This window comes from Phacochoerus africanus, chromosome 9, assembly GCF_016906955.1.
Source record: "Phacochoerus africanus isolate WHEZ1 chromosome 9, ROS_Pafr_v1, whole genome shotgun sequence".
NCBI lineage: Eukaryota > Metazoa > Chordata > Mammalia > Artiodactyla > Suidae > Phacochoerus > Phacochoerus africanus.
Window position 1 is genome coordinate 28,060,641 of NC_062552.1, and position 23,945 is coordinate 28,084,585.

At 46.2% G+C, this 23,945-nt stretch overlaps 1 protein-coding gene across 1 annotated transcript in view; it reads right to left on the minus strand.

Annotated features, from left to right (window-relative positions):
• Positions 1-23,945, minus strand: part of LRRC1 (leucine rich repeat containing 1) — a 128,263-nt gene that overhangs the window by 10,198 nt on the left and 94,120 nt on the right. Inside the window, exons 5-11 of the mRNA XM_047794641.1 lie at positions 21,200-21,256; positions 20,824-20,887; positions 20,352-20,426; positions 16,950-17,094; positions 14,266-14,384; positions 13,475-13,558; positions 3,598-3,713 (exon numbers count right to left, since the gene is read on the minus strand). Coding sequence (XP_047650597.1) covers positions 3,598-3,713; positions 13,475-13,558; positions 14,266-14,384; positions 16,950-17,094; positions 20,352-20,426; positions 20,824-20,887; positions 21,200-21,256 — 660 coding nt within the window. The remainder of the gene's footprint in view (positions 1-3,597; positions 3,714-13,474; positions 13,559-14,265; positions 14,385-16,949; positions 17,095-20,351; positions 20,427-20,823; positions 20,888-21,199; positions 21,257-23,945) is intronic.

Consider the following 23,945-nt stretch of genomic DNA (forward strand, 5'->3'; position numbering starts at 1 on the left):
CACGTAAGCATTGTGGGGGTGTGTGTGTGTGTGTGTCCATGTTGAAACAGTTTACCCTCTTAGCACCTTTCAAGGCCATAATACAGTCACCAGGCTGTACATGAGATCCCCAGAACTTACTCATCCAATAACTGGAAATCTGCACCCTCTCACCAGCATCTCATTTTCCCCACCCTCTGGCTCCTGGCAGCGACCACTCTTTCTGCTTCTCTGAGCTCCGCTTGCTAAGACTCCACATGTAAGCGAGAGCATACAGTATCTGTCTTTCTCTGTCTGAACTGTGTCTCCTGTTGAGCGAGCACACCCCTCCTCTCCTGCCCTCGGACACTGAAGTTCCTCGTTCTTAGGCTTTTGGACTTGGACTGAATTGTACTGCTGACCTTCCTGGGCTTTGCCCTTCTCTGTCCAACTAATTTCACTTAGCAAAATGCCCTTAAGGTCCATTCATGCTATTGTGAAGGGCAGGATTTCTGACTTTCTCACAGGTGAATAATATCCCGTTTCACATATACATATATATGTCACACACACCCCCCCACACACACACACATATCCTCTTTATCCATTCATCTGTTGACAGATGCTTAGGCTGTTTCCATATCTTGGCTACTGTGACTAAAGCTGCAACAAACATGGGATCACAGATATCTCCTGGATATCCTGTTTTCTTTGCCTCTGGATCTACACCCAGAAGTGGGGTTGCTGGATCCTATGGTAGATTTTTTTGTTTTAATATCTTGAGGAAACTCCATGCTGTACCAGTTTACATTCGCACCAGCAGCACCCAAGGGGGTTCCCTTTTCGATACATCTTTGCCAACATTTGTTATTTTTCGTCTTTTTTTTCCCCCAACTTTTTAGGGCCACACCTGCAGCACACAGGAGTCCCAGGCTAGGGGTCGAAAGAGAGCTACAGCTGCCAGCCTATGCCACAGCCATAACAACATAGGATCCGAGCCATGTCTGCGACCTAGACCACAGCTCACAGCAACACTGGATCCCTAACCCACTGGGCAAGGCCAGGTATCGAACCTGCATCCTCGTGGATACTAGTCAGGTTTGCTTCTGCTGAGCCACAGTGGGAACTCCCTTGTCGTTTTGAGAAAAATCATTCTCATAGGTATGAGGTGCTATCTTTTAATCTTTTTAACTTTTGGAACTATAAAATGTAAAGGTACACACTATTTCCCCATGGACAGCCATGGTCTGTAGTATTTGGTACTAGCAATACTGTGAGGAAGATGCTCTAACATCTGATTTGTGTACCTGGCGGATATTCATATGGGAAAGCATCTAAGGATTAAAGACATCTGTATTCCAGGCCGACAGGTGGTTGCTGATACCAGACACCTCCTCTGTCACTGTGCCAGAAGGCTCGGTGCTTAGTTTCCAAGTGGCATTTTTAGCGTTGTCCTTGCTATAATTTTCCCTATCAAACATGTCGAAGAAAGTGTCTGGGAACCAACGTGCAGTCTCCCTGCCTGCGCCAGTTGCAATTTCTCTATGCTTCAGGGAGAGAGGCAGAGACTTCTGTTGTATTTGGTATGGTTCCCCATGGTGTGACCTTGCTACAAGCTAACAAGCTGCCAAGCCAGCCTCTTTTTATTAGTTTCTATATTGATATTTAAATAAGTAGTAATTATCTTAACGAGCTTAAGGTGTGGTCACGCATCTACATATACATGGACTAAATGACACACTTAACTGACTCAGATGACAGCTATGGAACTCAACTTTTTCACTGAGTTTTCTCTACCCTGGCCCAAGCGTAATAAAAAATCAAACTTTCCCTGCTTGTGGAAGATGGGGCCTTCACTTGTGTGAAAGACAGTTTTTAGATGTCTGAGCCATCTCTCTGCTCAAGAATAAGTGATGCAGAAGTTCCCATTGTGGCTCAGCGGTTAATGAACCCGACTAGCATCCATGAGGACAAGGGTTCGATCCCTGCCCTTGCTCAGTGGGTTAAGGATCCAGCGTGGCCGTGAGCTGTGGTATAGGCGGGAGGCGACAGCTCTGATTGGACCCCAGCCTGGGAACTCCACATGCCATGGGTGCAGCCCTAAAAAGACCAAAAAAAAAAAAAAAAAAGTAAGTGATGCAATCCCTGTTCCCCAGAGTGGCAAGAACCAGGGAGGGCCTGGAGTCACTGAGTTTCTCCAGCTAGAGGGAGAGGTCAGGACAGAAGGAACCTTCTCAAGCCGTTTGTCTCCTGGGGCTTCGGCCAAGCAGAAATTCACCATCCAACTCAAATTAATCCGGAGTTTCCAGTAACCAGTGAGAATCTACCAAGATGTCCTGAATGCATTTGCTTTAAAAAGGTGAGTGTTTCCTGAGGCCATAATTCATCACCAGATTCCCTGAGCCCTGTTGTTTATTTAGCACTGTAGCCCACGATCCATTAGCAGTCAGGAAAAATGCTGGCTTGTGCCCACTCTAAGCGAGCAGGGAATCGCTTAGGACACAGTCCCCCAGACACTCTTCAGAGCGCTGCCATCTACCACTTAAAATCAATGAGCCTCCTCCTTTGGTCCAGCACTTTTTCTCCCATCCAGCTTCATAGCACGCAAAAGCATTTCTTAAATTCCTTTTGGCCATGAAGCCTGTGATATCAGGCACTTTGCAGTGGCCTGCCAGCCGTTCTGCAAAATCAACATTTTTAGCATGGGCACTCCTGTTATGGGCCAGGCACTGTGAAAGGGACAAATCATACAACACACAAACCATAACGTCTAACTTTAGGTAACGTTAGCTCTAGGAGAGTTGCATGCAGCAAAACAGGCCATTGTCATGGGGGCAGTTCAGAAAGGCAGAGCTGGAGAGACGAAGGCTTCCTGGAGAAAAAAGGAACATGGGAGGTGAGGAATAAAAGTGGGGAGACGGAGAAGGGGTCAGAGGTGGAAAGGAGAGCCTGGGGGTTGGGGCGGAAGAGAAGTGCAATGACATCTGCCATGAAGACATCAGTTCAGAATGGCTGAGACAACTTCACAAAGGTGAAGAGGAGGCACAATCCAGAGACAGGCCAGCAGCCCCGGCTGTCCTCTGACCCAGAACTTGAGAAATGGCACTGCCATGCCCTTGGGGACGCAGACTGGGGACTCTTCAGGGTTTTTAGATCATGAACCACTTGGCAAGTCTGACATTAGCGGTGGATCTTCTCGCCAGCAATGTCTTCCTGAAAACAACTTTGTTCACGACGTGTTGGAGGTGGGGGCAGGTTTCAGAATCACGGGCAAAAGGCAGCAAGAGCCCTGGTTGAAAGCTGGCTCAAATTCACTGGAGCTCACTTTCCAGATGAGGAAACTGAGGCCCATGGTGACTCACAGAAGCCAGTGAGAAAAGCCAAGGTCAACCTAGGTCTCCTAAGCCCCTTCCATTAGGGTACTGCTGTCCGGGAAGCATTTCTCCAGGTTTGCCCACCGTAACTTTAAAGGACCCCTGTGCCCTGGCCTCCTTTATACCATTGGGCTCCCACTCCAGCTCCCAGATCAAGAACTTCTGGGGGCCTGTACAACTAATCAGTGTATGTTCTCCGAGGTGGGGCAAGGGCAAGACAGCCCCTGCTGGGAGGGTGAATGTCTGCTCTCTGTCCCCCGCTCACCTGTTCCCTGCCACATCCAGGACGTGCAGCTCGGTGGCCTGTGACACCTCAGCAGGAATCCGAGTCAGTCTGTTGTCCCGCACGCAGAACACGGTGAGGCTGCAGCACCCGCCAATCTACGATGGGAATGAAAACACAACTTTCTTTCCAGGTTTTTCTGGGGGGTGGGGTGGGACTAGAGGGTCTTGTTCATCAAACGGCATGGAAAGGATGCATAAAATCCTATCACATGATTTTAACCCTCACTGATGACTGACTGGGATCAATTCAAATCATACAAAATACCGAACCTGTCCAGTAAGTTCCTAAGAATCTCCGCAACATTAAACATGCCTGTTCCAAACTGAATCAAGCGGATAAGAAAATAATACAGTTCAAAACTTTCCTTCTGAAAAGAAAGTCATTTTCTACTGCTACCGGATACAACTGCACCTTTTAAATATGTTAGCCAGGCTACCCAGGGCCAAATATTATTTGGTAACATGAGAATTCTAGGTTTTACCACAATGAAAAAGATTAAGAAAAAGAATATATATATATATATAAAACTATAAATATATATTTATATAAATATATAGTATATATAAAAACTATTTCTATATTTACATAAGTATATAGTATATATAAAAAACTATGATATAACGGAACCACCTTGCTGTATACTAGAAACCAATACTATGTTGTAAAATAACTATACTTCAAGAAAAAATAAAATAATTCTAGGTTTCAAAAGTTAGACCAAATACACACACACACACTCATTGAAGATCTGCCCACTATATTAACTTCAGTGTTCCAGTTTATTTAAAAAAAAAAAAAAAAAAAAAGGAGGGACATCTGAGAGCTGGTACAACACATTAATCTCTATCATATATCTGGTCTTTCACACTTAATTTAATAAATTCATTTCTTTTGATAAATGCAAAACCAACAATCTTTTGCAAAAAGTGAATCTGGGCAGCACGACCTACTGCTAATAGCATATGTCAGTATCTGCATCCACATCAAATTTGATTACCATTTTTATTTTTTTTAAGGAAGCAAATCCAAGGTAATTGAGTTTCCTATGAGTCTGGTCTGGTCTTCACAGAAGAATTCAGTGACTCTCTTGAATACACTGGTTGTGGTTTCTACAGTCAGGAAAGCTGAACCAAGGGGATGGAGAAACAGCTCGGCCCCAGAAACAACGTCCCACATGCCTCCGAGTCCAGCACGATGCTCTCCGCACACTCGCTGTCCTAAGAGCAGCTGCTGGGAGAGGCGCCTGAAGGGACTCATTGATTCTGACATGTGGAAAAATACTTCAGAGCCTCCCGCTTGAAGAGGAGCAAGAGATCTGGATCTTCAGCCACAGCAGGATATACCTTCTGCCCTTTTCTCTCCATCTATGTGTTTAACATACGTCTGTATCTTAAAAGGCAGAATGCATACTGATGAAATTGCTACATCAGGACCTCCACTCCATGTATAATCTTTCTTTTTTCCTTTTTACCTGCAGCATATGGAAGTTCCCCAGCTAGAGGTGGAATTCGAACTGCCACTGCAGCCTACACCACAGCCACAGCCACAGCCACACCAGATCCAAGCCGCATCTACAACCTACACCGCAGCTTGCAGCAATGCTGGATCCTTAACTTAGTGAGGGAAGCCAGGGATAGAACCCGCATCCTCACCGAGACAACATCGGGTCCTTAACCCGCTGAGCCACAATCTTATATCTTTCCCTTAGCAGTTACTATAAGGATTTTGAAATAGTCCATTTAACCACAGCATAAATATGAATAATGAATGCAAAAGGAAACAACATATAAGAAAGCCCAGACTAACTCTCGTCACCCAGAAACACCCAGAAACGCAGTGTCCCCTGACTAACTCTGGTCACCTAGAAATACCCAGAGATGCAGTGTCCCCTAGTTTCCCAGTATTCACATTTCCCATCTCAGAAAAACTGGTTTGTTCACTGTCCTCAACAAGACATCTTGTATTTTTGGTCATCCTGCTTCTGATAGAAATGCCCTTCTTCTGTCTTTCTGAAATCTCCTAGACCCTGGCTATTGCTGCTGCCAGATAACTGTAGCTATTGCTTTTCCAAGGAGTGAAAGTCCCAGATCTAAGTGACCCATGGCCCTTGATTAGCTTAACATCCGCTACTCGGCCAAGTCTTCCCTGAAGCCCCTGGTCCACATCCGTACAGCGCCCCCTGTGTTTCTTTCCTAATTACCAGGGCTGTTTAATTTGCACGTTTGCATATCGTCAGGGTGCCAGGCGTCCTATCCATTCACAGGTGAAGCCGTCTACCAACATGCCATGAAGGTCTGTCGCCACACTTGCACTTATTTGATAACTTAGCACCGAAAGGCTGCTCCTTTGTTATCATCTGCTTCTATGGGTAGCAATGGAGACCACAAAACTTTTCTCTGGTGAGACTCATTTCAGTGGCCTCTCTTACATTAATATCATTCCCAAAAGAGGCACTCCACAGCATTCTTTGGGGCCTGGCATTCCTCTCTCCCTCGAGGAAAGTGATCAGGTTTCCTCAGGGGCCCAGGTATATGGAGGAAGAAAAGGAATCAAAACCCTGGACAGGGGTCTCTCCTAGACCCTGACTATTGCTGCTGCCAGATAACTGTAGCTATTGTTTTCCCGAGGAGTGAAAGTCCCAGATCTAAGTGACAGGTCGTCCACACCTGAGCCCCTGCCGTGTTGCTGGACTGTGCTGAAGCCACTCAGCTCTGCCCTGGATGCCCCAGAAGCTCCTAAAACACTGTCTCCCTGACAGTGTTGTGCACACAGTGTGAAGAACAGGCATGAGTTCGGTATTGCACTTTGCATCCTTTGCTTTCTCTTTGGAGTTTAGGAGGTAGAGTTTATAGGCTCCTTGGGGCTCAGCTGGATAGAAATTCTGAGAGGCAGAGTCACTGTTTAAATAACTCATTACTAGTTATGTAGGAAGCTGATATTTTTAAACTCCTTTAAACCACATAATAGCACACAAGGCTAATGGCAGCATCTAAACGAATACAAGGGCTGGGACTTGGATTCTCTGAGAATTACAGGGTAGCTGAGGACCCTTGCTGGTCTGGTCTGTGTTCTCCTAATTCAAGATGCCATCCTTAAGTGGCTGGCACTCATCCAGTCCATCGCAAGGAGATCGGGCCTGCAGATCACTGAGCAAACCTTTGGGCAGGGCAATTTTCAAGGAGTATTAATTGCCTACTGGTGACAGCTTAGAGGAGTTAATCAGACGGGTTCCATGATTCAAAGAGAAAGCCTGTGTGAGTCACCTTTGCCCATCTCCTGCTTGGTGAATGTAAAGGAACTTACATTCCCACCCTGAATGTAAAGGAACTTTCATTTTCCTTCAGTACCTTCCTTTCAATATTATTTTGAACAGAACTGAACCCACACATCACTGGCAAGAAGAAAAATGTACAATAAGCAAAATCTGGTCAAAATACCATTTGAACAGAAATAGCATGATGTGTAATTTTAGAAACCAAAGACTCTTTTTGCCTTTCCCATCATCATCTGTGGCATATTATTCAAATGTTCCCTCCCCCAGAAGCATCTGGGAAACCATGTGGCTTTGGGACTCCCCAAATTGTCGGGCCACGGATATCAAAATAGCCACTGACGGCAAAAGCATTCTTCTTCACCACACCACCTACACACGCAAAAGCCCCGTGAAAGATCTAACTCAAACCAAATCCTACCACAAAGGAATAATCAGTATTCACGTTGTTGAGGTGCAAATGCCATGCATTTGTGATTATAAAGATACACTTCAACCGAATGAGTTTGTGATTTTGAGCACCTTTGCTGGCATACGATATCGAGAATGTCTTCCCAAGTCATTATGCTTCTAACGGGATTTCCACCAACCACACGGTTATTGCCTTCTACAGATGTGTCACAGATTGCTTAGCAAACCCCCATCTGAGATGCTGCTAATTAGTCCTGCCGTCTCTTTGCTGTGTGATCCTGGGCAAGTCACTTAACCTCTCTGAGTCTGGGTTTTGAATTCTGGTGGATGCTCATGATGATTTACCTAGACCTCACCGAACTGTTGTGAACATCAGACAAGAATTAGCATGAAGGTACCTGGCATGGTGCCAGGCATATGTTAGCTGTGCCTGTACATGCCTGGCGTGGTGCCTGGAGCATGTTCGATGCGCTTATCTACACTGTGAGGAATAATCTTGGGCATGATGCTCAGTGTAGATTCATATGGTTTTCTTGAGATAAATTCCTATAAGTGCAGTTTACAGAATCGAAGGGTGTGCACATGCGTTACGTTTTTAATAATATTACCAAATTCCCTTCCAGAGAAGCCGTAACAATTTATACTTCCATGATAATTAGCACTTTTCTATACCTTCACCAAGATCTGGTATACCATTAATATTTTTTACGTCTTGAAAACATAGGTGAAAATGCTGCAACACTTTGTGCATAATAATTTCACATTGATAGTCATTTCTATTTTTTTCTCCTGTGCATCACTTACTGGTTTTTGTCGGGGGGTTCTTTGCTTTTCTTTCTGTCCACTTTTCTAGAGTGGGTACATCTCTTTGTTCAATGACGTGAAAGAAGTTCTAACAGAGTAAGTTAAGACAGCCTCTGTGTGTGATGCCAAAAATGTCCCCCGGTCCCCAGGCTGCCTTTTTTTTCCTTGTTTTTTCCTTCATTTTTAAAAGTTTTATTGAAGTATAGTTGATTTACAATGTTGTGATAATTTCTTGTCTTAATTTCCTTGAAGATCAGAAATCTCATTTCCCTACAGACAAATCTGTGAACTGTTTCCTTGATGATGTATTTCCTCTTTCAAGTTAGGAACACCTTCTCCATCTTGAAAGCGCAAGGGTCAGCTTTTTTTTTTTTTTTTTTTTTGCTTTTTAGGGACACACCCGTGGCATATGGAGGTTGCCAGGCTAGGGGTCGAATCGGAGCTACAGTTGCTGGCCTACGCCAGAGCCACAGCAACGTGGGATGCGAGCCGTGTCTGCGACCTACACCACAGCTCACAGCAATGCCGGATCCTTAAGCCACTGAGCAAGGCCAGGGATCAAACCTTCAACCTCATGGTTTCCACTGTGCCATGGGAACTCTGGAACGGCCTTTTTTTGATTCTAGCATTTTTAGGTTTCCTTTTATAGTGTCTCTTTTATTTATCAATAATTCACTTTAGCGCATGGTGGGAACTTACTCTAGAAGAATTTTAATTTGCACTAATAAGAAGGCAGAAAGCCAGCCACAAAATGAAAACTCTATCACCATGGGCATTTCTGAATATCACACTAATGTCTATGGCTAATTCATGTTTACAGACTGCTTATGATAAAGAAAAGCTTTAATGAATGATCCACAAATTTTCCTTTGTCTTATTTGACTGGGTAGGTGTGATGTATTTCGTTAGGGTCACTTTCATTTTGACTTAATGGAGACACAGACTGAACTCTACACTTGGATACACGCTCAGTTTCTTCCAGCCAGAAACCCTGTGTGGTCGGGTGGTTTAAAGGTAAGATGTTACGTATATGCACTACTACATACGAAAGAGATAAGCAACAAGGCCCTACTTAGCGCACAGGGAACTATATTCAATATTTTATAATAGCGTATATGGGAAAGAATCTAAAAAGGAATCACCGAATCACTGTGCTATACACCTGAAACGAACAGAACACCACAAATCAACTGTACTTCAGTAAAAAATGATTTTTTTTAAAAAAGGTAAGCTATGATGAAGTTTCTGGCTCTCTTCATACCCATGATCACACCTACCAACTTCCTGTCTATCCACCAGTCACACTACAGCAGAGTCTCTTCCCCTTCATTCTTCCCTTCACCAAAAATAGGATTTTTTTGCTTAGAGAACCTCCTTGTTCCAGATACATACACACTGGAGCAACGGGATGAGAAATAAAAGGCGCAAAGAGGTGGTGTGAAAAATCGGAAGCATGCCACATGAAGCAAATCAAGCAAACCCAGGCTTTCCACCAGAGACAGAATCGTGCCAACAAACGAGAATTTGGTGAAGGAGGATGAGGTGCCAAGTTACGCCTTTCAGAATTTCTGAAGAACTTAAGATGGAATTCACAGAAGAGCATTCTTTTGAGAGCGAATGATCTGAACACATCCGACACACATGTAACAAAATCAGGTTTGAGGCCATGCAGTCGTTAAATAGATACATAAATAAAAAATAAATAAATAAAAAACTGAGTGTAGAGGAAAATTCCAATGTTTGGCAATGGAGAACACACAAAGCGGCCAGCCCATCTGAATCTTCATGCATCTGAGAAGCAGAATGGCAGGCAGCAATGCAACTGTGGTCTGAACAATACTTACAAGGCTGCAAATTTACCTGACTTTTCTAAATTTCCAAGCAGCTAACAATTAAGAAAACAAGAGACGTTCATTGATTTGCAAATGTTTGCTACATGTAACACCACACAACACAAACTGAATCTGTTATTGTGACCCACACAGGACAAACATTTTCCTCTTAGCCATTTGGGGAAAAAAAATGCAAATAAATGCTTCTACAGATGAAGGAGCTGTGCTATAAAACTGACAATATGGGATACTATCAAATGGGGGGGTGGGGAGAGGCAAAAAAGAGGACGGAAGACACAGCACACCAAACCAATGCTGTTAACACAACTATGGATCGGGGGCATATACATGGAACTGGTCAGCATTTCGATTTAGATGTGTCATGCGTGCAACTTAATTGATGGAGAGAAAGTAATAATGTTTGGGAAGAAAAGAATCCAATCAAGAGAGTGCAGGATTTGATAGGATGGTATCAAGCTTGGAGGCAGCGTGCATGCACACACAGGGTCACTAGGCATCCCCCTCACACACACACACACACACACACACACACACACACACAGAGCCACAGGGCCTGCCCCTCTTCTGGCACAGAGAATCACAGCACAACGTGCTGCCCAGACTAACAAATAAGACACAGTTCAAGGTCAGGAGCCCCTTGGTGGTTTGGCGGCTCAGCCCCAAGGGTTGGAGGCCATCCTCGCCGTCTCTGCTGGGTCACCACGCTGGGACCCGCAGCAGAATTGGGTCACATCCCAGTCTGGGAGCGGAGGGTGTGTGAGTCAGAGGAAACAGGCTAGAGAAGATCCAGGCCCTAGGGTCCTAAGCCCCTCTGCTTTATCAGGCCGCTGAAGGAGAAGCCACAGACGTCCTTTCATGATGAGACTCTAGATGCCAGAAGACCCATCATAATTTTGCAGAAAATGGATAAAGCGTGACAGGTGACTGACATGCTTGGAAACTGGATGCATCGTCCCGACACTTGAACTTCCCCGTCCTGAGACGCCGTCCTAGGGGGTCCCTGCTGACACGCTGCACACACTAGGTGCAGGCTCTGAACAAGAGCTGGGCACAAGCTTCGTTTTCTCGGAGGGAAGAGGGCTGATGCTAAGTGACGGTGACAGTTTACAAAAATGAACTCCCTGTGGGCTTGTGGAACGCGAGTTCCTTTGGAAGAGAGGCTCCCAAGAGAGGGACAGGGAAGAGGTGGGGGCGGGGGGGGGTTGTGACCTCATGGGATTAGCATCACACACAGAAGTGCTCCCTCCAGTGTTTCCTGAACATATTCCTACCATGTAGTCCTTTTCTCTCAAGTGTCCAAACCCAAGATGAGTTGACCTTTCTTGACTCAGCCGAGGGCCCGCCTCACCTCAAGGTCACAGAGATGGAAAGGAGGACCTCCCTCTGCATGAGCTGAGTGGCCAGGCTTTTCTGGGCTCGGCCACCTGAGGACACATCCGGAGCCCATTCTACCGACTCCCCGCTGTGTAAGGCTGGGGAGGAAAGGCTCACGGGCCTCAGTTTTCCCATCTGCAAAACGAGGACGTCCTCAGGGCCTCAAAAGCGTCTGTGATGAGTCTCCTAGCACAGGGCAGGGCACTGGGAAAGGAAGCCATGCAGCTTTTCTGCTTCTCTCTGCACGTGACTGTGAATCTTGTCTCTACCCACCCACGTGGCGCGGGTCCCCAGGAGCACACCTAATGTTCAGAACATCAGCTCCAGGTCTTGGTTTATTGCTTTGAGACTGGAACCAAAATGGTTTCATCAGCAGCATCTTTCTCTGGAGTCCTAGTTTAGCTGAGATGGGGAGTGACATCCTGCTGGGATCAGTTTAACTTAAACACGGGGGTGCAGATGACGGCTGCTGTGTCAGGACCCAGTCACGTTTAAAACAGACATCCCTGCGCGTCCGTTCGGGGATGCTGGCCGTCTCACCCAGGGGGAAGCCTGGGTTGCCAATGGTAGAAAACCAAGACGAGGAAAAGAAAGGAGACACCAGGCCAAGCCAGACACCCTGTGAAGCAGCCCTGGGATATAAGAATCCCTCATGTTCTGGCTGGCTGGGGGCAGCCTTGGAATTGTTGCAAGACAGATATTGCAAAGGGTCAAAGAGAAATACGAAAGAGACTGTGCCTGGCCAGTGATCACATCACACGGCACTCACCTTTTTAGGTGGTGGTCAAGGGTTGGTGGGGGCTCACCAATAGCTCATTTGATGGAGGTAGGGAAGCAGGCAACTTAAACTCTCTTTAGGCTCTACCGCTAATTTAAAAAAAAAATCAAGCTCAGTAGGATCCATCTCCAAACAGGTTCTCCTGGTTCCAAATAAGAATGAGTCGTCTCTTCATTTTTTTCCTTTTCTTTTTCAGCTGTACCCATGGCATATGGAGGATCCAGGGCTAAGGATCGAATCTGAGCCGAGGCTGTGACCTACACCACAGGTGCAGCAATGCCAGGTCCTTAACCCACTGCGCCAGGCCAGGGGTTGAACAGGCACCTCTAAAGAGACAAGCTGGGTCCTTAACCTGCTGTGCCACAGCAGCAACACCGAGCTTTCCTTCTAAACAATGCCCCAGACGGAGTTCCTGTCATGGCACAGTGGTTAACGAATCCGACTAGGAACCATGAGGTGGCGGGTTTGATCCCTGGCCTTGCTCGGTGGGTTAACGATCCGGCGTTGCCGTGAGCTGTGGTGTAGGTTGCAGACGCGGCTCAGATCCCAAGTTGCTGTGGCTCTGGTGTGGGCCGGCGGCTACAGCTCTGATTGGACCCCTAGCCTGGGAACGGCCCTAGAAAAGGCAAAAAGACAAAAAGAAAAAAAAAAAGAAAAAAAGAAAAAAAACCAATGCCCCAGACACCTCCCCGTTTGCTCTGTCATGGGTTTCCTCCCTGTTCTCAAAATCGGCACCTCCTTTGCCTGAACTTAAAAGCCCCCAAGCTGCACAGCCATGCCCACAATTGGGGGTGTCTGTCTCTTGTCCCTTGCTAGGAGCACTGACCCCAAAACCCTAAGAGCCTGGCGCTACCTCTCCGGGCTCCCTTCTTTACATGGAGCTCACATGGCTCCCTTTCTCCCGGACGTGGCGCTGCCCAGTGAGTCTCCGCCTAGGAAGTGGCTGCACTGAGGTCTCTGCTTTTATGACCCCAATGCTTTAAGGGACTGTTTAACCCCTCCTTAAACCCAATCAACCCCAGGTCATGCCCTTCCTCTGCCAAGCTCCCCAATCATCCATTCCTGTCACTTGTGTCACTATGCTCCTCAGTCAACCCCCAAATGGCATTCTCTTTCCCCCGTGTATAACCCCACCAATTCACTATGCCCGACTCTGCTCCCAGTCGACTGCACCCACTTCCTCCCCTTAATGTTCCTGACGCATATCCTTTAATACAATTCCTCTGACCATCTCTGGACCGCGGACGAGAGCTCACACCTTTCAAAAGCACCCCAGAAGTCTTTTAAAGTATCTGACATCCTGAATCCCTTGAATGCTATTACTATTTCTTCATCACCTTATTGTTTATTTTTTAAAGCACCTACCTCTTTTGGTAAAGACACTAATTTATTTCTGTCTGCGTTCAAGTTGCTCAACTTCTTAAGTTTTCCAATGCTCTTAGGTAAAGTCTGTGAAAATAACGTTTTTACTATTAACACATATTTTTAACACGGCTCAGAGTAAAACAGGTCTTTTCAGGGACTGAGAGAACCGAATCGCATCCAGCAGGAGAAGCAGCAGCTCTTCCTGACTATCAGGTGTTTGTTGCACTCACTTGGGGGAGGTGGAGTCTGATATTTTGCATTTTCCTTGGAATGAGAATATGTTTCGGTGAAATGACATCAAAGGCACAGGAAACAGAGGAAAAAGATCACCTTTATGTCATGTATTTGCTTCTCAAGTCCCTTTGTTAGTTATCATGGAAATCAGGGCATTTCCATCTGATCCACTCAAATTACAAAAAAGTAGGAAGTTCCCATTGTGGTTCGGCAGGTTAAGAACCCAATGTCGTATCCATGAGGATACAGGTTCAACCCCTGGCCTTATTCAGTGGGCGAAGGATCCAGCAATGCCGCAAGCCAAGCCGTAGGTCATGGATGCGGCTCAGATCTGGTGTTGCTGTGGCTGAGGTGTAGGCCGGCAGCTGCAGCTCTGATTCGACCTCTGGCCTGGGAACCTCCATATGCTGCAGGTGCAGCGGTTAAACACAAGTGAATGAATGAATGAATTTTCAAAATTGCGAATAAATACTAAGTAGAATCCACCCTAACAAGCCTTTCTGATACAGGCAGGGCCCACACCATAAATCTCCCTTCGACGGCAAAGCCACACTCACCAGGAGCCGGTTTTCTGTCAGGACCAGTTCGGTGAGGCTTTCACAGTCCCCAATCGCTTCAGGCAACTGGGTGAGTCTGTTCTGATCCACCTTCAGAATGGACAGTTTCTTTAGTTTTCCTGTGAAAGCGTCATTTAGACTCATGAGTTACCACTGTTTGCCTATTTCCTCTCCGCTGCTCTTTTGCCTGTGATTTCCCCACCCAGCTTGACGCGCTCGGAAACCACCTCCTTCTCATTTAGATCACAAGAGGTGGAGAGTTAAAAATCATTTGTTCAGAACACCAGAACCAGTTAGGCAATCAGCAGAAAAATCCTTTGGAAAGTCACTGCCTAAAAAAGATCAAGTCAAAGCCAAAAGATTGAGGAAAAACAAACAGTGGCTCCTAATGGGTCTTTACCAACAGGCAACGTCTCGTCTCATGGGCAGAGGAGAGGCTCTCATCTGATTCTGAGACAACACAGTGCAGTTAATGACCCCACCCATGAATGACGACGACTCAGGGAGGTTCCCGGTAATGCGTCTACCCAGAGTACGGTGGAAATCTTTGAAAAGCCACATTAAGACTCATCAGGGAACTCTCGCTGTGGCTTGGCACGTTAAGAACTCGACTAGTATCCATGAAGATGTGGGTTCGATCCCTGGCCTTGCTCAGGTGGTTAAGGATCCAGCGTTGCCACAAGCTGTGGTGTAGGCTGCAGATGCAGCTCAGATCTGGCGTTACGGTGACTGCAGCTCCGATTTGACCCCTAGACCTGAAATTTCCTTATGCAGCAGGTGTGGCCCTAAAAAGACAAAACAAAAAAAAAAACAAAAAACCCCCAAAAAAACCCAAAACTTAAAAAGGCTTATGGGGTGTTGAGAAGGGACTCACTGGAGATGCCCTCAGGCCATGGAAAAGGAAACGGGGTTTAGAGCAGCCTCCTCCATCCTCACATAATGGGAGAGATCCTGAGCCATCAGATTCAATTTTCAGATTTTCACTTTCAACCAGAGCTCTGTAAAGGGGCTAAACCTACAGAGAAGATGTCTTTGATAGCCACTGAGAGTGGCTGGCACAATGACAGTCTCCCCCAATAAAGGCAAAAAATAGCTTCTATTATAAAAGAGACAGAAAGCTGGACAGAGAGATGCTGAAAGGACTAACTTGCTGCATGTGCGGCCACCAGGCGAGGCAGGAGAACACGCAGGTGGCTGGGCTCCTTATTTAGCATAATCAATACCTACTAACACTGTCCCCAGAGGGCAGCCTTCAGGTTAGGAGACCCATTAGCATTCTTTGCAGGGCACAGAACCCTACAGCTGACAGAGCTCACCCAAGAGGAGTCTCCTCCATGGCATCCCTGGCTGTGGTCCTGCAGCCTCTCCTTGCATACTTTGAGAGACAGGAGACTCACTTCTTTCTTCTTCTTTTTATGGCCACACCCTTGGCATATTCCTGGGTTGGGGTCGAATCAGAGCTGCAGCTGCCAGCCTTCACCCCAGCCATAGTGACCCAGATCCGAGCCACATCTGTAACCTGAGCCACAGCTTGGGGCAACACCAGATCCTTAACCCACGTTACAAGGCCAGGAATGGAACCCAAATCCTCAAGGGTCCTTAGCCCGCTGAGCCACAACGGGAACTCCAGGAGACACTTTTCTTTACTATGGAACCCAAACTGATTCATAACAAGTATTTTTTAAGCTCTTTCTTAAATCAAATGGAGATTCACAGCTCTTTCCTGTCATTTACATGAACTAGATGATGGAAATAAATCTATGCCCCCTTCTCCCTGACAACCTTTCCATGCTTGAGGTCAACCATCTCATGCCTCCTATGCCTCCCCAGTTCCTACAACGGTTCTCTGATGCCATATGTGATTCTCGGTGAACACTTCCACTGAGACTCAAAACCCCCCTCAGTTTCCCAACTGGCCTTAACCAAAAGGCACTGCCTGCCTTCCTGTCCCATCGTTATCAGTGACCCCTTTCATCTGGACCAAATGCCAGAAGGGAAGCAGCCCTCTGTTACACAGCTTCTCCAAATACTGAAAACCTTTCACAACCTCCCTTTGATGTTCTGAATAAAAGTTAAACAAAGGTCAAAGACAGCTCTCCTCGGACAACTACAGGGTTAAACATAGCTTCTGACAATTACCAGGCGGCTCTGCGATGGCAGAGCTGACAGTCCTCATCTGTTTATATCTTCTCTGTTTGCGTTTATTTTCTCACCCTGGACTGAGTTCCTTTATGGTAAAGGAAATGTCTGGACTATTTTTTAAAGGAAATAGCACAGAATGGCTAAAGGAAAAGATTATTCTCAATGTACCAGAAAAGGCTCCATTCAACACCCACTCTCCCTGGAACAGCCCTTCCCGGGGTCACGCAGCAGGTCAAATGTATTTTCTCATCGACTTTTCATGCTGCTCCATTGGAAACGTCTCAGTGATTGCTCATGTGCCTGAGCCACATTCTCCCATCTGGGCTAATGCCTATGGGAAACCATGGAGATGAGACGCCAAGGAAGTAGTCAGGGGCCAACACTTAAAAGCAAGACCATGACAGGAGCGCTTTTGCCTATGGAGGAAACTTAAATTGGATTGGATATTCCTTGCTTTCCTTCTTTAAAAACAAACCCCGTCCCCAGCACCTGAGAGTGACCCACGGCCAGCCCCTCAGTAGTTAGTCACTGTCAATACTCACCGATGCCGTCCGGGAGCATTTCTAGTAAGTTCTGGGAAATGACTAAATCCGTTAATGAAGTCAGGCCACTGATTTCTTCAGGAAGTCTTTCCAACCTGTTTTCAGAGACATCTAAGCACAGCAGGTTCTTCAGATTTCCTATTTCCTGCACCAACGACACAGAAAAAAAAGGAACGCATGCCTAACCGCCACCGTACAGAGGAATCGATGACAGCGCTTTTTCGCCATCAAATCCCAAAGCAGTCCTAAGGATGTTTCTGCAGCGTCAGTGTGGATGTGAAGGCTGGGGTGAGTTTCCAGACGCCCTTCCAATGCAAACGGGAAGCTGTGTTAATCACACATACACGGGGAGCTGGGAGGGCGCCAAGCCCTCCACCTTCAGCAGGAGAAGAATCATTCACTCAAGAGTGGAGAAGACACCAAGGAAAAAAAAAATGAGTTGTTTTAAAGATCACACGATTAGCAGAGGGTGGAGGGGGGAAGGAGGCTAGGATCCAGTTCTCCAAGTTTGGAATCAATCGCGTCAATCAATCAAAAGCTTATACTTCAGAGCAACCCTGAGATGTTGTATCAGGACATCCGTTGTGTCTCCTGTGACCGGCAGCACTTGTTACATGGGAACACTGCAGTGGCTGCTCCCCAGCAAAACTGGAGCACCCAGACCCGCTGACACCTCCAACCCCCGCTCCCCCCGCAGAAAAGAGAGGCGAACTGCTTTCACGAACAACCCACCCGGGAGCGGGGGAGGCGTCTCCATCCGGTCCAAGGGTTATCTTACTTTCCACTGTCCAAGTGCCTATTTCCTCTCTTATAACCGCCTCCACTTTTCCATTCCAGCAGGTTCAATTCCCACTCTCGGGGCTCCTCCACCTTGCCGCTCTCTGCCCAAGACTGTTCACAAACTGCGCTTCCATATTTCTCTCCTGGAAACAGCAGGTCAGTCCTCCACACCAGTGGCTCCCTGCCATCTCCCGAGGAGCAAACTCCCCAATCTGTATTTAATTTGGGCTGATCCACTCTTCCCAGCTTATCTCCTTTCTCGTACGCATCCTGTGACCCCACCTCTGCATATCCCCTCTGGAGGAACCCAGATGGCATTGCTACTGATGGCTACTAATTTCACGCTAGACGCCTGACAGTGTTCTACTTTTTCATTCATTCTTTTCAACAGTGTCTTTGTATCCTTTCTGTCATCCACAGAGACAGAAGATAATTCTGATTACCTGAGACTGTCTGACACATTCAGTCCTAGCTTAACAGAAGGTTAAACAAGAGGGCAAATGAGATGCATGCACAACCACTAATACTGTGATTAGGACGAGGCACTCTGCACATAATCCTGTAGGTACCTCTGTCCACACATGTATCTTCCCCTGCATGTCTAACAGCTGATATTTTATTACTTTCTTAATACCTTCCTGGCATCTTCCCTCCATCCTCTGACACCTAAGTAACCAGAATTCTCTCCATCAGGATTTCTCATAATGTCTCAGTGAAATCTAAGTGTTACTCAAATCCTCACCCCCATCAGCTGTTGATCTGCCCTTTCCTTTTCCCAAACTGCAGCCAAGGGCTCAGAAACAGACTCGAATTAGTTCCTTGGTTGCATCAGGGGTGGGGGATGCCATGGTACTTCCAGCGCTGTAACTGCAACAACGAAAATAAGTGCTATTTGGGGAGTTCCCGTCATGGCACAGCAGAAATTAATCCAACTAGGAACCATGAGGTTGCAGGTTCGATTCCTGGCTTCACTCAGTGGGTTCAGGATCCGGTGTTGCCGTGAGCTGTGGTGTAGGTTGCAGACGCAGCTCAGATCCCATGTGGCTGTGGCTGTGGCGTAGGCCAACAGCTACAATGCCCATGCGACCCCTAGGCCCAGGAACTCCATATGCATTAGGTGCAGCCCTAAAAAGAAAAAAGACAAAAGACGAAAGAAAGAAAGGAAGGAAGGAAGGAAGAAAAGAAGTGCTTTTTTTTCTAGCCTTAGGGATTCCCTGCACTGACATGCCTTCCCCACCTGAAGTGCACGGGGCACACGGCCCAGCAGATACAGCCTCTGAATCACGATCAGGCCATCCACGCGTATGTCAAGGACCGAACACGCACCTGGACCGTCATGAAACCTATTCTGACTTTCAACACTGGCTGTGAGATACACTGAGGAGTCAAACTCAGTAACGGCTGGAGAAAAACAAAGTAAAGGGGAAATGCCCATTTGTTGTTGTTGTTTCAAGTTTCCCTCTCAACTGACCAGAAGGTGGGCCTGCTTATGGAAATCCCACAGCATGACATGGACTCAGAAGCCCACACAAGACCCCATTTCCTTCAGAACATGGTTCACACCCGTGGGTGGCATTAGAAAAACCATAGACACTGCGACATTCCAGCTACACCATAAGCAACATTTGGAAAAAAACATGAAATGAAAGCTTTTAACATTGCTTTTACATCGATGATTACAGGGCAAATGTAGTCAAATGACCCCAAAGCACTGGACACACACGAACATCGGCAGAAACGTGTATCACCAGGATCAGGCGTCCGGGTCTTTTCCAAATTTGCTGGGCTTAAAGCAAGGATTTGAAATAAAATGCAGACTTCACAAACTAAAAATATATATTTAATATCTTTTTTTAAATTAAAAAAAAAAACAAACATTTTTTGGTCTTGTTAGGGCCACACCTGCAGCTTATGGAAGTTCCTGGGCTAGGGGTTGAATTAGAGCTGCAGCTGGCAGCCTACGACACAGCCACAGCAACACCAGATCCAATCTGCATTTGAGACCTACACCACAGCCTGCAGCAATGCCAGATCTGTAACCCACTGAGTGGGGCCAGGGATCAAACCTGCGTCCTCATGGACAGGTTCTAAACCCACTGATCCACAATGGGTATTTACTTATTTATTTATTTATTGTCTTTTTGCCATTTCTAGGGCCGCTTCTGCGGCATATGGAGGTTCCCAGGCTAGGGGTCAAATTGGAGCTGGAGCTGCCGGCCTACACCACAGCCACAGCAACGCGGGATCCGAGCCGTGTCTGCGACCTACACCACAGCTCATGGCAATGCCAGATCTTTAACCCACTGAGCAAGGCCAGGGATCGAACCCGCAACCTCATGGTTCCTAGTCGGATTCGTTAACCACTGCGCCACAACAGGAACTCCGGGTACTCCCTATTTAATTTAAAACAAAAAAAAAAATGGTGTGTTGAGGCTTTCAATTTTTCTATGGCAATGTGGTATGATGAATCAATCCTCCATATATTTTCCCAAAGCTGCCTTTTCAAACAACGTTTTGGTTTTCATGATCCTTTTTTATAGAAAAATCTCTTGTACGAGCAGGGAAAACATGAGTGGTGTGGCTTTATGTCTGGGGGGGAGACTGCGTGAAATGACCACTCACCTGAGGTAATTCTGACAGTTGATTTCCATCCAACCAGAGATCCTTTAGATGTAAGAGAGCTCCGATCGATTCTGGCTAAAACAAAAAAAAGAAAGTTATGGTAACAAAGCTCCAATAATTTAGCTTTCCATTAGGAGCAAAAGAACCTGAATGCCAAAGGTAAGAACAGGGTACTACAGAGGCTGGGTGGTACTGCCCCAAAATCAGGGCCCCCTTCCTAAAAGCAGCCCCAACGTTCCCCAAGAATGCAACTGCTCCCAACCCACCCTTCATCTCTAGACCTGACCCGCCACCCCTGAGTCATAATCCTGAACCTGTATGAACTGAAGCACATGCTCTGATGTTGCTGAGCTTTACCTGTGCAAAGACTGGCTTACAAGCATCCCTCCAGACGCCTGCCCACCCTGCCAAATATTTAGTGCTCATAATAAGGATGAGGTGAAATTCAAGTCTCTCTTCAACTCAGACTTACCAAATTATAGATTTCATTGTTTCCTAAATCAAGTTCTTCTAGTCTCCGTAGCTGGGTCAGAGAGCTATTAAAAAAAAAACAGAGGGAGGGAGCTCTTAGAGAAAATGCAGAAATGCTGAGCAATAGGACATTCCTCCCTTGGATGCATTTCCCAAAATAAGATTCATCTGGATTTTATGGCCATAAATATTGCACAGGAAGGACTATTCAGAGAAGGCTGGCATATCTCAAACTTTCCCAAAGACACAGAACCTCTTTTTGACCAAAAAAAAAAAAAAAAAAGTTGTAAATCAACAATAACAAAAAAAAAAAATTTCTTTTTAATGCTTAAAGAAATTCATTCAGTACAAACTACCCTCCACCCCCAGAGACTCACTCGGGAAGATATGTAAGAAGATTCTCCCTCAGTTCCAGTGAAGCCAGGTTATAAAGACTAGAAATGAACAGAAGGAAAAACATATAAGGAATACACTCCAGATTCTTCTTATTCCATTCCCCAACATACACACTTGGCAAGGATCAACTCATATATATATATATATATATATATATATATATATATATATATATATATATATTTGGGGGGGGGTCTTTGTTTTGGGGGGTTTTTTTGTCTGTGACTGTGGCATGTGGAAGTTCCCGGGCCAGGGACTGAACCCATGCCACAGAGGCCACCCGAGCCACTGCAGTGGCAGTACCAGATCCTTGACCCACTGAACCACCAGGGAACTCTGAGGAGCAACTCTTAATAAGACCTTGTATGTCATTTCCCAGGAGAAAACTATCTAGGACCACCCTGCCCCCACCCCCGGTAAAAACATTATCTCTACTTCCCAAATCTTAATATTAAAATATTAAAATAAAAAGAGCCATGCCATCCCTATAAGACACCCTCATTCATATACGGTATACAGCTGAAATGAGAAGAACCCTCTAGTCCTTGAAAGACAACTATTCCCAGGACCAAAACAGTAGCCAAATATGTGCTTTTAGACTCCAGAATGTCAAAATTGTGCTGGTACCATCAAAACAGCCAGGCCTTTAGCCTCCTGGAGCTTTTCTCCCAGACGTCAGTGAGAAACCATAGCTGTGTGAAAGCAGTGGGCATCTCGGTCCAGGGAGCCTGCTTGAGATGCTGCACTCACAGAGCAAGAGGCCCGTGAAATGCAGGAGGGGTAACGTAATAACACACTCCACACGGCGCCTGGGACACGAGACTGATTCAATAAACGACGGCTGGAATAACCCTGCTTTTATTCCCAATAAACCCCAGATTGGCGCTCTTTTCAGCAGATTCTCCTGCTTCTGGGATGCAATCTGTGTCTGTTAGGAGCATGATGCAAGGAGACAGCTGTTCTCCCCAGATGCTGATGATCTGGGTGGCATCCTCCCAGGCAGTGGCAATTCTGCATCAGCACACAGCCGAGGGGCGTAAGCACTGGCACACGGTACCAATTCAGAAGAGAACCCACTCATCTATTACCCCAACAGGCCCTGTACTGAGCCAACCAAAAACTCAAGCTTCAGCTAACATCACCAGAACGACACCCAGATTTGGAGGACTTTCTGTGGGAGCACAGCGAACACAGGGAATCAGACATCACCCCAACACTCTAATCCGCCTTAAACCTCTGTTTTCCTTCCAATAGCCAGGCCAGAATCGCCGGCATTCACAAAGCTGGGTTTCTAACATAAGAAAATGTACATGTGATTTGCACAAACAGTGTAACATACACACGTAAAGCCCCTGGGCTTAAAAATGTCTTTATACTATGAAATGTACACATTCAGTATCTCCTCCAATTTTAGAAAACTAAAACTAAGTTTAGAAGTGGAGAAGCCGAGTAACAGTTTTCACGATTAAAGCAAGAGCAAACAAATAAAACTCTTTGGAATACACTTTTTTTAAAAAAATTAATATCCCTGCTAATAAGTAATTATGAATTTAATACCATCAGTCTTTCTCCAAAATGTAGCCCAGTGGGGACTACTCAGCTCTGCTGTCTCTGGGCCAAGCATTTCTAGAAGAAATAACACGGGAAGGAAAGGAAGGTAAAAAGGACACACCCAGGATCTATCTCCCAAAAAAGCAAGCTGTAGAGAAGGGGGAGACATAACATTGAAAGTCACTGTAAAAGTAAAAACTTACGGAGTTCCCATTGAGACTCAGTGGGTTAAGAACCTGACACAGTATCCATGAGGATGCAGGTTCAATCCGTGGCCTCGCTCAGTGGGTTAAGGATCCAGCATTGCTATGACCTGTGGTGTAGGTGGCAAACGCGGCTTGGATCTGGCGTTGCTGTGGCTGTGGTGTGTAGGCCGGCAGCTGCAGCTCCAATTCAACCCCTAGTCTGGGAACCTCCATATGCCACAGGTATGGCCGAAAAAGAAGAAAATTTTTAAAGTTAAAAACTTAAAAACAAAGGGCTATGTTTTCAGTTCTAAATGTTCATGGAAACCTGAGCCAGTTTTATGGGGGAGGTGGTCATCATTTGGCTGTTTTCACATTTATATTTTAAAAATCACTGATAGAATTGTCATTGTATCTATATAACACTCATCACTTTCACACCTATTTTGACACACTAAAGACATCCACCACTTAAAAGGAGGGAAAAAGTCCTTCTTTGCTTCAAAAACTTTACACTTGGGCATCATCAGAAGTATCTTGTGGAGGAGATACAGCAACAGGATCGGCTGTATCTCTGGAGCACTGGGACACAGGTTTGATCCCCAGCCCAGCACAGGGTATTGGAGATCCTGTGTTGCCACAACTGTGGTATAGGTTGCAATGTGGCTCAGATCTGATCCCTGGCCCAGGAACTCCATACGGCAGGGGGCGGCCAAAAAAAAAAAATGTATCTTGCAAAGCAGTGCTACCCAGGCCTTCCTGATGAGTGCTGCAGAGGTGTGCAGCCTTGGGCTGAGGCTGTCTGCCTGAGATAGAGACCAGAGCTGGGGCCCCTCCTGCCACCTGGGGCAGAGTTGCTGGGCTGGAGCTCCTTAGACTTGTCATCTCCTGATTAATAAGAGCCCAGCATCTAAGTACCAAGGTCCCTTAGAAAGCAGCAAAGCCTCAGTTCAAATCTGGTAAAAGCCAAAACTTTGCCTTCACCCTACAC